General features: G+C 45.6%; 1 protein-coding gene and 1 long non-coding RNA gene across 2 annotated transcripts; both read right to left on the bottom strand.

Moving 5' to 3' along the window:
- Nucleotides 1-3,423: 3,423 nt before the first annotated feature.
- On the bottom strand, nucleotides 3,424-4,423 carry LOC122762713. The gene is made up of 3 exons (XR_006358760.1): nucleotides 4,394-4,423; nucleotides 3,834-3,951; nucleotides 3,424-3,509 (listed from the first exon to the last, which is right to left on the bottom strand). It is a non-coding gene; the product is annotated as an uncharacterized LOC122762713 (long non-coding RNA).
- A 26-nt stretch (nucleotides 4,424-4,449) lies between these two features.
- Nucleotides 4,450-14,023, bottom strand: eno4 (enolase 4; the record flags this gene model as incomplete). Its single annotated transcript, XM_044017910.1, has 11 exons — nucleotides 13,647-14,023; nucleotides 12,378-12,506; nucleotides 11,440-11,612; nucleotides 11,077-11,246; nucleotides 10,343-10,512; nucleotides 10,141-10,269; nucleotides 6,400-6,468; nucleotides 5,871-6,035; nucleotides 5,666-5,791; nucleotides 4,861-5,035; nucleotides 4,450-4,478 (listed from the first exon to the last, which is right to left on the bottom strand). Coding segments are annotated over exons 1-11 (1,503 nt in total), but the record flags the coding sequence as incomplete, so codon positions are not given.
- Nucleotides 14,024-14,660: the final 637 nt, after the last annotated feature.

Here is a 14,660-nt window from a genome sequence, read left to right as displayed (position 1 = left end):
AGGAGAAACGTATCACGTTATCTTTTTGTATCATTTGATAGCGACATAAAGTGCAATATTTCTGTATGGCTGTACAATATAATAATATCTGAATATTTGAGTTTTTATACCCAGATAAAGGAGAAAGTTTCTCTGGATTCATTCTCTGTAACTACACTGTAAAATAAAACAGTTAGAAACAATGAAATTGACTATAAACATGGTCAAATTCTGCAATAACACAAATAATTATGCTTAAAATTAAAGATGTGTTAAGTTTATTAAATCTAATTTCTTATATATAATGTAGGGATGGAAACGATCAGATGTTATGACTGCAAAATACTGGAAATTTGCAAAATCATATATTGCGATATACTCACGCAACAGCTCCAGTGAGAGTGAGCACTTTGGTGCCATCTAGTGGACAGTTGATTATTTTATGCTAATCCACAGCAAGATTTAATGTTTATTTGTAACATCAGTTAAAAATGATTTGTTAAACAAATGCATATACTTGGTTAGAAATAATTGAGATATTTCACTGTATCAATTTGAATATTTAGTGTATCTCACAAATGTATTCAATAATAAATATGATAAATATCAATGTAACAGGAAAAGGTTTATCATGATATAATGATATCAGACATCTAAGAGCAGATCTTGTCCCGTGTCACAATTATAGATGTAAATATTGTGTTGAGAATGGAGTCAGTTTTATTGGATAATTTCAAGGAAAAACCAAAAATGTCAAAATCAAAAACAAATGACATAAAACCCTGTCCAATGCCCACGCACGACAGATCTCAACATCATGGTCATTAAATAATAAGCGTGTTCCACTCTCAGTCCGGCATTAACCAGTTCTTCCTCGTCAGCCATCTTGGCTGTGGACAGTATTTATGTCCAACCACAAACAATGAATGTGAAAAAACTTCCCCAAGTCCATGGAACCACATCTTCAACCCATCAATCAGTAAATGTGGAACAGAACCCACACTCCTCCCCCAGCCCTGGATTCAGATGTGCTCTATTGCACCCTGCACAATCCTCCACTGGAGGTCTGCTCAGTTGTCCACGGACCCCAGAGTCCGGGCCGAAGAACTCTGTCCACCTCGTCTCCTTTAACCCTGCCAAAGAGTTCATGTTCAGAACCTTCGCACAGACCTGCTAGATGTCTTTCTTCCCTTCAGCATGAAATGTAGGTAACTCCAGGTGAGGAGTTGTGAAGGACAGCAGCTGACCTCCTCCCCCCTGCCACTCCCCCACAGCTGGGGTGATTGACAGGGAGGGAAATCTGTACTCGGTGCCCTCAGTCCATTGGTCACAGAAGTCTTTGTCTCTTCACAGACTTCCTCCACCACTCTCTGAGTGATGTTGCTGGTCTGTCTCAGGGTCTCCACAGGGTCTCCACAGATTCTCCACAGATTCATCCTGATCAGGTGCAACCAGCCACTCTGAGGTTGGCTCTCAGACTGGCAGACTGGAGAGATTTGGTCTGGATGAAGTAACCACATACCCGGAGACTCACTGATGTTCCTCTTGGTCTGTAGAATGGACCATGCCTGCAGTACTGAGCTGTACTGCACAGTGTAAGACTGGAAAAGTCCACACTCTCTGGTTGTAGGAAGAAAAGCTGCTTGTCATATCCCAACCTCCCACTCTCCTCAGCAGCACTTGGGCAGTGTCTCACCAGCGTGGGCCTTTGTGCAGCTCTCAGTCTGAAGGAGGGAATCTTTGCCTGGATATCAACAAGTCGCTGCCCTCCTTCAACCACAGGCAGCCAGAGCACTACTGACCTCTAACCCCTAACCCTGACCTCAGAAACTCTTTGGATGTTCTCTGCCAGGCCTCTCTGTGGAGTCATCAAGGCAACCAAGTTATTAGCAACCAGAACTCTTCTCCTATGTGACAGTTGGGGTAGCAACCATTTCCATTTAGACAACTGAGCACATACTTTATCCAGGACCCCGTGCCAGTTCTTAGACTGAAACCCCTCACTTCCCAAAAACACTCCCAGAACTCTCAGCCCCTCTTTTCTTCACTCAAGTCCTCCAGGCAGACTGGGCGCTGCCTGATCTAGATCCACTGACCTAGAAGCAGTGCTTCACTCTTGGACTAGTTCACATGTGCTGACGAGGCTTCTCTATACAGGGACCGAGAATCCTGCAGAAGCTCAACGTCCCTCTGGCTTGTCACAAAAATACTGCCGTCATCAGCATCAGCAGAGAGGACAAGGAGACCATGGCACAGCAAGGACTCAATAACTGAGAGTGGACAGCCCTGTCTTATGCCCCGCTGGACAGGAATAGGCCGAATTTTCACCTCCCAGTGAGCACCGCATACAATAAACCAACCCGGTTTCAACAAACACCATTAAACCCAAAAGCCCTTAGTGTCTAAGGCGGTCAGAGACAACTGACAGCAGGCCTCTGTTGGCCTCTGCTGGTCATATTGGCAAGTGTGGAAACACAGACAGACAGACATTGTGAGTGAGCTCAGGACATACGTACGTCTGTCCCACTCGCTGACGTTGATTGACAGATTGTGTTGCTGCCACAGGTCCAAGCAAAAACATGCAATTACACAAAAGCACGTCCTTTTGTCAGCACATTCTCTGTCATCATGTTTGGCTGTTTTTGTCTTTTTTTTGTCCCTTCAGGACCAGCAATTAGGGAGGTTCTTTAAGTGTGTCTGGGAAACACTTAATTTGACCCATTTCATTTATTTTCCCCAAACACGGTAATTACCCTGCAGGAGCCTCAGTGTGTGTCTGTGTGTTTCATTGATTAGAGGTTGTCGTCTCTCTCTCTCTCTCTCTCTCTCTCTCGCACTGAAAGTAAAATGTCTGCACTTCTATTCTGTGGACACAAATGATATTACATGTGAATGTGGGACACTTGACTTCATATAAAGGAAGTAATGTTAATTGATTTTATAGCTAGACCCAAAATCTTTAAAAATGATCCGTATGACATCATCAAAGGCCTGTTGTGGGTTAATGTTCTAATGTTAGAGCGCGCGCGCGCACACACACACACACACACACACACACACCTTTAGAAATGTGAGTGTGTGTGAATACTTTCAGAATCGTCCAATAGATGCAAAAGTGCTTGTTTTCCTCTAATAATTATTATTCTAAAAGTATTGCTAGCAAAAATAATGTAGTATAATTGTAGTATTACATGAGTTTTATAATAACATGATATTAAGTGGTCCATGGTCCATATGTTTGACACTTGTGATTTAAAGCAATTATACACTTATACAAAGTATTCTAATTTCAGCTTCTTAAATGTTAAATGTCCTGGACCTTTGAATAGAATTAACAAGAGTGGAAAGACAAGCTGGAGAGAGGCTGTGTTTTCCTCTCAGGCCTCGTCACTGCTTTCTCTGCTGCTGCTGCTGCGTCTCTATGGGTTGCTGCTCTGTAGGCTGCTGCTGCTGCTGCTCTGTAGGCTGCTGCTGCTGCTGCTTTTTTAGTTTTTCAAGCAGCAGTGGAGGGGAGTGCTTCTGTTTGGAGACTGTAACAAGAGAAAATAATGAAATGAATGGAAGTGAATGGACAAAAGCTGGAACACATCACCGCATCACTGCTGCTGCTGCTGCTGCTGAATACACAAACACACATACACACATAACTGTCCAGTGTCCCTCATGATGGATGGGAAAGTATTTGTTTCTGTGTATAATCTGTGTTCAACACACACTCACACACAGATGCTTCATGTTTGGTTCCATTTCTTTCTCTCTGTCGCTCTTTGTCTGCTTTTTTCTGTCCAGTTTAAAGAAAAAAAGAAGACGATGAAGAGGAGGAGGAGGAGGAATGTAAAAAAAAAACAACCCACCCAGGATTCCTTGTTGGGCCAGTTCCTCTTCTATAGAAATGAGCCGGTTGTATTTAGTCATCCTCTCAGCGCCACTCAGACCTCCCAGTTTGACATAGTCCAGCCCCAAACCCACAGCCTGCAGGCAGGCAGGCAGGCAGGCAGACAGACAGACAGACAGACAATGAAATGCAGTAATTGTTCCATCAGTACAAAGACAACAGTGAACCTAAAGTACAAAAATATCTCCTACACTGATGTTCACACTGTGAACCTGGTCTTTGATCACAGGTCAGTACAGACGTCCACACCCTACACTTTCATTAGAAAATGGAAATGATCTACTTTCCTGACTACAAAAGGAACACAGATCCAGAATCTGCCACTAACAACAAATAAGGAGAAGATCTGTGTTCTGTTACTTTTGGAACCATTTAACAAAGAGAGAGAGCTTCTGTTCTTCATACACGTGTCAATATTAGCAGACTTTAAGAAGCGTTCTACTGTAACACTGCAACATGAGTCATGAGAGAGCTGACCTCTGATCAGTTCATGAAACACACACACACACACACACTTACTATGTCGGCCAGAGAGTCACTGCTGCTGCTGCTGCTGCTGCTGCTGCTGCTGCAGGGCTCACAGCTGGTCCCATCAACACTGAACCTGCAGGTCAACACACACACACACACACACACACACACAAAAACAGACACAGACACACGCACAGACACACACACGCACACACAAACACAAACAGACACACAGGCACACACAGGCACACACACACACACACACACACACACACACACACACGCACACACACACACAAAAGACACACACACACACAGACACACACAGACACACAACACACACACAGACACACACACACACAAACAGACACACACACAGACACACACACAAACAGACACAAACACACACAGACACACGCACACACAAACACACACACACAGACAAACACACACACACAGAGTGTAATGATTTTCAAACATCTTCTATGATTGACTGCGATTCTGTCACGTGTTACCTCGGCGCTCTGAAGTGATGCGGACCAAGTCGCTGACTGTTATGTCGTGGACGTGTTTTAATATGTGCCCTGTGACTCCAGGAGGGGGCGGAGCCTTTGACTCGTACGTGGTGTCGCAGAGCAGTGAACACGTGTTTCCTATGACGTTTCTCAGCTTCTCCCACTGATCTTTGTCCTGAGGATAAAATCAAAAGTCTAAGTCTGTGGTTTAGTCTCATTTGACTGGTTTGCATATTGATGTGATTGGCCGACAGTCACACTGTTGCTTGGAAAGTTATATTGAAATAACTATTATAACTTATAATATTTCAGAATTGCAGCTCTGACCTCCCTTCACTTTTTAAGTGTGTTCAGTGACTTTTCATGCTGGAATGTACACATCGCGCTGCGTCTTTTGAGTCTGTGCAGAGCTCTGGGAATGATCAGAGAATCTCAAAGGTTTGTTTTGGTTTCTTTAGAGCAATAATAGAAACGGCAATGTGTCAACGCATCAATGTCTGTGTGTGTGAGTTTGTGAGTCCAGTGTGGGTGTGAACACAGAGGTCATTCAGTATATAAATAAAGTATATAAACATAAAAATGAATAATTGTGGAGGGCACAAGCATGGAAGCCTATTCATTGGTCATCTCAGGGGATCTTGGCTTGTTTGTTGATGTCTGATAACACATTTATACATATACATGTATATGTATAAATACATACATGTATGTATATATGTATGCATATACACATACATACATACATATATATGTATATATACACAATCCCATCTATTTTGACCAAACGTTGACGTTGCAAACTCACCTCTTTCCTGATGGGGTCGATTAAAGCCACCACAGCTGGGTTTTTGCTGATGAGCACATGGTACATGTCCACTAATTCATCTGGAGACTTTAAAACTCCTGCTGACACTTCATACTTCCCTTTAGACTGAAGAGGAAGACAAGAAAAGCAAATGTAGTTTCCTTCCTCTCTGTACTGTAGCAGTGTTCGGCTGACTACCACGTACATAGTCCACGAGTTGACGAGCAGCACAGTTCACTGCTAAATGGAAGTCTTTACCCAGCTCCAGTCCAAGGTTAGCACAGGCTTCAGCGATGAGCTCCAGAGGCTGCTCGGGTCTCTCGAAGCTCACAGCCGGTGCTCCACTCTCATGCAGAGCAACGTGAGCGGCCTTGAGAACAACAGACATCACACTGTAACAAGTACAACAACAAAAACTACATGTGCACGACATTAGATGGAATTTCAAGGTTATTAAAGGATTTGTGTGTGATTGTGTTTGTGTGATGAGGTCATGGAACAATGGCAGAGACAAATCTGTGTGAAGGTAAAGCTTTTCCACGCCTAAATACCTGAGTTAATTTCAACATGAGAGATCACAGAGACATAATAACCTTCTTTGTATATTTAATCTTTCAGAAAAGCTTTCAGTCCTGCCTCCACCATTCATTTTGTTTTTTTCTGATCTGCCATAATTCTTGCATGAACTCTTTATTCCTTCTCTGCGACAGTGAATAAACAGCGACGTCCCTCACCCCGGCTTTAGTTGAAGTGTTCATTATTCTCATCATCTCCTTCTGCAACTCAGAGGTCATTGTGATGATCTGTGGGAGAAGTTTACAGGTCAGCATGTTTCATGAAAGCTCCGGAGAAAAGTGAGAACAGACAAACGCAGTTGCCTTAGCGATCACATTATAGCAACAACAAAGGAGGCAATCGACTTTATTCAAATCACTGTCAGCGGCCGACGTTTCAGAAATGGATCAAAGACTGATCTGAACATCTGTGAGATGTGACATATGAGCACAGACATCAACTTATTACTACAGATAAGTGAAGGAAAACTCAAACATGTCTTCACTTGTTGATCTACATAGAGTCACTTTCATACTTTAAAGGCTCATCAGTAAACACTGATCATGTCACAATTACAGTATGATTAACCGCCCGGAACACCTCACCAGGGAGGCGTCCAGGAGGCGCCCTAACCAGGTGCCCGAGCCACCTCATCTGGCTCCTCTCGATGTGGAGGAGCAGCTCTACTCTGAGCCTCTCCCGGTTGACCGAGCTTCTCACCCTGTCTCTAAGGGAGAGCCCAGACACCCTGCGGAGGAAACCCATTTTGGCCGCTTGTATCCACGATCTCGTTCTTTCAGTCACTAACCACAGCTCGTGACCATAGGTGAGGATAGGAACGTAGGTCGACCGGTAAATTCTTCACCAAGACAGACCGATGCTGAGCCCACATTACTGCAGATGCCGCACCAATCCGTCTGTCGATCTCCCGCTCGTGAACAGGCCCCCGGAGATACTTTATCTCCTCCACATGGGGCAGGACCTCACCCCCGACCCAAAGAGGGCACTCCACCCTTTTCCGGTTGCGGACCACGGTCTCTGATTTGGAGGTGCTGACTGAGCAAACCGCTCCAGTGAGAGTTGAAGATCACGGCCCAATGAAGCAAACAGGGCCACATCATCTGCAAAAAGCAGAGACCCAATCCTGAGCCCACCAAACTGGACTCCCTCAATGCCCTGACTGTGTCTATAAATTCTGTCCAATATGAACAGAACCGGTGTCTCACTGTCATTGCCCACATAAGCATTCAAGATTCAAGATTCAAAGTGTTTATTGTCATATGCACAGTAAAGAAACACGTTTCCCTGTACAATGAAATTCTTACTTTGCTGTCCACTCAAAAAACACCAGCATAAAGTAGAAAAGTATAAATATACATAAGAAAAATATAAATATTACAAGAAACTAAAATAACATATATGCATAAAATAAGTGTAAACATATGCATATATGCAAGGAATGAGAATATTACAAAAAAAACTAACATAACATATATGCATAAAATAAGTGTAAACATATGCATATAAACAAGAAATAAGAACTGTACATAAAGTGAATACTGGTTGTGCAGTTTAACAGATTTAAAGTGACATGTTTCAGGTTTTAAAGTGACGGTAACAGATTAAAGTGACAGTGTAACCAGGTGACAGGATTATTGTAGTCCTGTTCAGCTGTTGAGGATTCTGATGGCAGTGGGGTAAAAAGAGTTCTTTAGACGGGTTGTCCTGCATTTGGCACTCCTGTACCTCCGTCCTGAGGGCAGGAGTGTAAACAGTCCATGTTGTGGGTGGGTGCTGTCTTTGATGATGGTGGCAGCTCTCCTGTGGACTCTGCGGTGGTAGATGCTGTGCAGTGAGGGCAGTGGGGACCTGGTGATCCTCTCAGCTGTCTTTACCACTCTCTGCAGGCGTTTGCGGTCCATGGCTGTAGTGCTGCCGTACCACGCGCTGATGCAGTTGGTCAGACTGCTCTCCACGACACAGCTGTAGAAGTTGCTGAGGATCTTTGTCGACATGCCAAACTTCCTCAGCCTCCTCAGAAAATACAGCCGTTGCTGTGCTTTCTTGAGCAGCTGTGTTGTGTTGGTGGTCCATGTGAAGTCCTCAGTGATGTGGACCCCGAGGTACTTAAAGCTGCTCACCCGCTCCACTTCAAGATCCCGGATAAACAGTGGTTGGTGAGGTCTCCTCTCCTTCCTCATGTCCACTATCATCTCCTTCGTCTTGTCTGTGTTTAGGGTGAGGTTGTTGTCCTCGCACCAAGAAACCAGACTGTCCACCTCCGTCCTGTAGGCCGCTTCGTCCGCCGCAGTGATGCATCCTATCACTGCAGTGTCGTCAGCAAACTTCAGGATGATGTTGTCTTTATGGGAGGCGACACAGTCATGTGTGAACAGGGTGTAGAGGATGGGGCTGAGGACACATCCTTGTGGAGTGCCAATGTTTGTGATGATGCTGGCTGACGCCTTGCCAATCCTGACAGTCTGGGGTCTGCCAGTCAGGAAGTCAAGGAGCCAGTCGCAGAGGGTGGGGTGAATGCCAAGGGTGGACAGCTTGTGGGTGAGTTTGTAGGGGATGACCGTGTTGAAGGCGGAGCTGTAGTCTACAAAGAGTATCCTGATGTAGGACTCCTTGTTTTCCAGGTGGGACAGGGAGTGGTGGAGGACAGCTGTGATAGCGTCGGTGGTGGACCTGTTGGGTCGGTAGGCGTACTGCAGGGGGTCCAGTGAATCCGGGATGCTGCTCTGAATGTGCGCCAGCACCACTCTCTCGAAACACTTCATTATGATAGGAGTGAGTGCTACTGGTCTGTAGTCATTCAGGCAAGTGGGTGGGCTCTTCTTGGGGAGGGGGACGATGGTTGTTGTTTTGAAGCAGGAGGGAACGATGCTCTGGTTTAGGGAGAGGTTGAATATGGATGTGAAGACATCAGCCAGCTCGTTAGCACATGCTCTGAGTGCACGGCCAGGGATGTTGTCTGGTCCTGCTGCCTTGTGGGGGTTGATTTTCTTCAGGACTTTGTGGACCTGACCTGAAGAGACTGTTGGTGGTGGTGAGGGGGGTCCAGTGGTCCAGGTGTGTGTGTGTGTCCCTGTGTTGTTTGTTGTAGCCTCAAAGCGGGTGTAGAAAGTGTTGAGGTCGTCTGGCAGGTTGTCTGTGGAACTGATGGTGCTGGTGGTGGTCTTGTGGTCTGTGATGTGCTGCAGGCCCCTCCACATCCGCCCAGAGTCAGCAGTGGAATAGAAGCTGTCCAGCTTCTCTCTGTACTGCCTCTTTGCCGCTGTGATGGCGTGTCTCAGTCTGTACTTGGCAGTTTTGTACTCAGCTTCGCTGCCTGATTTAAATGCAGTGGAGCGAGCACGCAGCATGCTTCGTACCTGAGTGTTTACCCAGGGCATTGAAGTACCCCAGCAGAACAAGGGAATCCCCAGCAGGAGCACTTTCTATTACCCCCTCCAGGGACTCCAAAAAGGGTGGGTACTCAGCTGTTCGGTGCATAGGCACAAACAACAGTGAGCACCCATCCCCCCCACCCAAACACAGAGGGAGGCTACCCTCTCATCTACCGGGGTGAACCCCAATGTACAGGCCCTGAGCCAGAGGGCAATGAGTTTGCCCACACCCACTCTGCGCCTCTCTCCAAGGGCAACTCCTGGTTCCAAAAGCCAAAGCCCAAGCTGTGTGTCGAGGCGAGCCCGACTATATCTAGTCAGAACCTCGTGCACAAGCTCAGGCTCCTTACCCACCAGAGAGGTGACATTCCACACCCCTAGAGCCCACCTTCTGCAGCCAAGGGTCGGACTGTCATGGTCCTCACCTTCGACCCTGCACCTGACCTCCACGGCCCCTCCCACAGCTGGATTCTCTTTCTGAGAATCTGTTTGTCAGTGATGTTAATGACTATAAATAAATATTCATACCTGTTTGACTCGTTGTCCCACTTTTGGAATCAGGATGACTTCCTCCATTAAACTCAGTTTTCCAGGAGACGTCTTCCCACAGCTCAGCAGAGTCACCAAGCAGGTGGGGATGTGAAACTGAGCTGGAGACTGAAGCCGGTTTTATGTTACTGTCAGTGTGTGTGTAGTGTTGGCATGAATGTGTGAATGTGTGTGATCTAACCTCTGGCTCCCTCAGAGCTGCTATATATCTGTAGAGAGGGACGTCTTTTAATTTGGCCCCAGTTTTAGCAACAGCCAGAGAAAGTGACCCGATGGCCAAACTCCCAGGAAGAACTGGCTCCGGTGGTTCAGCTGGAGGCAACGGCTTCTCTACAACGCTATTCTTTTTACCTGAAACAACATCAGTGACAGAGGTCGGTCCTTTAGAATGATAAAGATTAATCATCTGTAAAGATATTTTCACCTTCTAGAGTTGATCCTTTATAAATCATTGGAAAATCATGGTTGTTATTCTCTTATTTTCCTGCTGATTATCCAAACTTTCACCCAGGGCTTTCAAAAATAAAACACAGCAATAATAATGTGGATGGCAACCACATCTGGAGCAGGATTGACGCATATATTGAAATGAAATTGGTGTAATGTGGATGTATCTAAAAATAATAATACTGCCATGTTTGTGTCAGAGCTGGATCTCAGGTACTTCCTGAACAATGTCACTGATCTACAGACACAACACTCATCATCACTGTCACTTTAGAGTTTCCACTTCCTCTAACCTAAATGAGTTCTGAGAGAAAACACACACACACACACACGTCACAAAGCTCTGGGTTAAACAAAGGTTTGAACTGGGAACCTTTGTGCTGTGAGCCACCAGTGCAAACCAGCGCACACCAGCGCACAACCATGTCACCTGGAGAAATGATATTAAAAGCAAACAGTGCATCGTACCCTTGTCAGCACTCTTTTTGTCTTTAGCTGGTGCAGCAGGTGGTGAAGGCGGAAACAGCACCTCTGAGCTGCTGGCTGAACCACACTCCTCCTTCTCCTCCTCCTCCTCCTCCTCCTTCTTCTTCTTCTGTCTGTCCTCCTCCTCCTGGTAGCGTGCTTTGATGAAATTGCTGTGCAGTTACAGAAGATTCACAAAAGCAGAATAAAGTATATACTTTAAGTCTCCGAGGAGAGCCTCCAGATCCCGATCAACAAACCAATCCCCTGAAAATGACCCAGTTAGGGTTTGTAATTCAATCAGGATCTTTTTCATTGCACAACCTCCAAAAAATGCATCGCTGTCGAGAAGCTTTTGAGCAGTACCTGAGTGTCTGGTCCACTTGTGATTGGTCACAGGGGTTCTGGTCCTTCAGCATGCAGTTCAGAGGTTCCTTGATCCACTGAACAGCAGTCATCACGTGGTCAGCCTTTGCTCTCCAGTCCTCTGAAGTCTCCTTGAGCCCAAAGCAGCTCGAGACAGAAGCTGAGCACATGCTCTGAGAGGGAGGAGCACGACATCAATGATGAGCATTCACCTGTTCATTCTTATCATTACACTAACAATGTAAATCAAAGAGCCTTTGTTCCCTGATCAAAGCTTAAACTCAGAGGAAACTAAACGTGCTGGTAGAGATCTGACAGTGTTGTGCTCCTGACTCCCGTTGTGTTTCCATCATGGTTTGCTTTGGAATGGTAAAGCCCTGAGTCAGGCTTGAGTTTTGACTGAGTGTTACTCGGCTTTACTGATCGCCCTCACTCAACACATTAAATCTATTTTCATCATTTAAGAATGTGGTTTTTTCGCTAAAAGATACATTTTTATGGAGTTTAGGGAGTGTGAGGATGAAGGAGGTCAGAAAGGTCAGAGGGGGAAAGATTGTGGAGAGTTTTGAGGGTGAGAAGGATCTTATATTAGATTCAGTTTGCGACGGGGGTGATGTGCTCTATGGAGGAGTTTTGGACCACTTGGAGACCAAAGAGGAGAGAGTTGCAGTAATCAAGGCGGGATGGACGAGGATGGCGGTGCTGTGTGTGTGACTGAGGGGCGGAGACGACTGATATTACAGACCGAGATGTTACTGATGTGGGCAGTGAAGGAAAGCACACAAGTGTGGATTTGTACCAATGAGTAGGACCTGAGTTTGATTGTTTTTATATTTAAGGAAGTTAGAGGAGAGCCAGGATTGGACTTCCTGTAAGCAGTGGGAGAGGGTGCGGTGGAGACTGCAGTGGAAGGCAAAACATGGCACATGGATGTTTACCTGTTCTTTGTTTTGGATGATGCAGAAGACCTCCACCTCAACGGACAGTTGTCCTCTTGTATCATAAACCTCCCAGCCCTTCAGCCTGTTGATCCTTGGTGGAGCAGAGAGGTTTGCAAAGTAATTTGCCTAAAGTGCCAAAAAAAACAAACAAACAAAAAACAATCAATGAAGGACTCAAAGACTCCCACATTCACATTCTTTGGAGGTTGCCACATAAAAGTTTTTCCAGCCTTTTACTTGATTTATACCTGCAGTACACCTCAGAGACACATGTTAACTCAGTTATGGAAGGTGATGGAAACAAAAGGAATCTCAGGGCGTTTGGTCAAGTTGTTAAGGAATCTGTACAGAGACCAGCAAGCAGCAGTGACAGTGAAGATGACCTAACAGACAAGGCTGCTTGTTGTCAACGTCATTCTGCAGTAATGAGGGAATCAGCCCATGATTGGTGTCCATGTAAGCAGCAGGATTTTAAACAACCTCCGCTTTGCCAATGACATAGCGCTGATAGCTACCTCACCAGAAGGACTCCAGGAACTGCTGGACTCTACAGAGAGCTCCTCTAGTGAGTACCAACTGGAAGTCACTACCAAAAAGACCAAAGTATTGTATTGACTGTAACCAAGGAAACGACTCCAATAACAGCCACCTGCTGAGGTGTACAATTCCAACAGCAGTAGCAGTAACATCAGCAGCAGCGAAGCGGCAGCAGTAACATCGGCGGCGGCGGTAGTAACAGCGGCGGCAGTAACGTAGCGGCGGTAATACGGCGGCAGCGGTCAGGAACCAGCAGCATTGGCGGCGGTAACATCGGCAGCGGCAGCGGTAAGTAGCGGCGGCGGTGGTGGCATCGGCGGCGAGCAGCAGTGGTAACATCGTACGGCAACGGCGGCAGTGGCATCAGCGGCGGTAGCGGCGGTAACATCGGCAACGACATCAGCAACGGTAGCGGCAGTAACATCAACGGCAGCAGCGGTGGCGGCGGCGGTGGTAACGGCGGCAGCGGTGGTAATCGGCGGCGGCGGTAATCGGCGGCGTGGCATCATCAGCGGCGGTGACATCGGCATTAGCGGCGGTAACATCAACGGTAGCATTCATCACTCCTCCTTGGTAACATCGACGAGCGGTAGCAGCAGCAGTAGTAACATCAGCGGCAGCAGCAGCAGTAACATCAGCAGCAGTAGCAGCAGTAACATCAGCAGCAGTAGCAGCAGTAACATCAGCAGCAGTAGCAGCAGTAAGAGGAGGATGAGGACGTGTTCTTACCATGTATCCATGAATGTCCGCGGGCTGCAGCAGGAACAGCTGATTCAGAACTTTCTCGATCTCCTCCGGGATTCTGTTGCGTCGGTAAAACTCTGCAGCTGCTACTTTTTTTTCATACAACTCTCGCTCCTCTTCAGAGAGACGTCTCAGAAACTCGCGAGAAGACATTCTTGTTGCTGTTTTCTGCTTGTTGTTGTTTATTACCTTTATCTTCACCTTAAAGCAGCTTCTTCAAAGTGTGGCTCTTTCATGACTTTGATCCACAAACTTCTTCTTTTTCGATGTTTTAATGTCTCATTCCTGCCTCCTTTAAATATGAACCTGCACAAACGAGACTCGCTCCTAGCTTTGTGTGTGTGTGTGTGTGTGTGTGTGTGTGTGTGTGTATGTTGCCATGGAAACGAGTCGTTCAAGTGACGGCGGGAGGCTCGGAAATCAGAGAGACATCGCGCGCTCGACTTTTCAGTCACATTGAGAATTCATTGTTGCTTTTGTAAATGTCTTTACAGTAAATATGAGACATCACTTACCGTCCTGCTGTAAATGTGGACACAACATTTAAAAGTCAAATGTATTGCTATTATTATTATTATTATTATTATTATATCATTATTATTATTGTTAATAATACGAATAATGATAACAAAACATTTTATTTATTTTCTGCTGCCGCTATTTCAAAGACGCTCAATTGAATTTCCGTTGAAATGTAATACACAGATTTTCCATATTATTCTTTGGCTGTCATAAAAAAACAAGCACACATCGACAGTGTCTCCACATGGACGTTACGTTACTGTGGTGATACAACGTTACTGTGGTGATACAACGTTACAAAGTTACTGAGTTTTCTGAATTTGTATTTGAATTTCGATACAATTAAAACTTTGGAGAGGTAAAAAATATATTAAAAAAATAATCACCGTTATTTTCTAATTGTCTATTTCATAGAGTTCATAGCGTCCACAAACACTTAGCGGCTCATCCTCTCACCCTCGCGCAGTCACACACACA

Source organism: Solea senegalensis, unplaced genomic scaffold (genome assembly GCF_019176455.1).
Source record: "Solea senegalensis isolate Sse05_10M unplaced genomic scaffold, IFAPA_SoseM_1 scf7180000016018, whole genome shotgun sequence".
NCBI classification, from domain to species: domain Eukaryota; kingdom Metazoa; phylum Chordata; class Actinopteri; order Pleuronectiformes; family Soleidae; genus Solea; species Solea senegalensis.
Note: the sequence above shows the minus strand (reverse complement) of the source record. Positions and strands in the feature narration are given on the sequence as shown.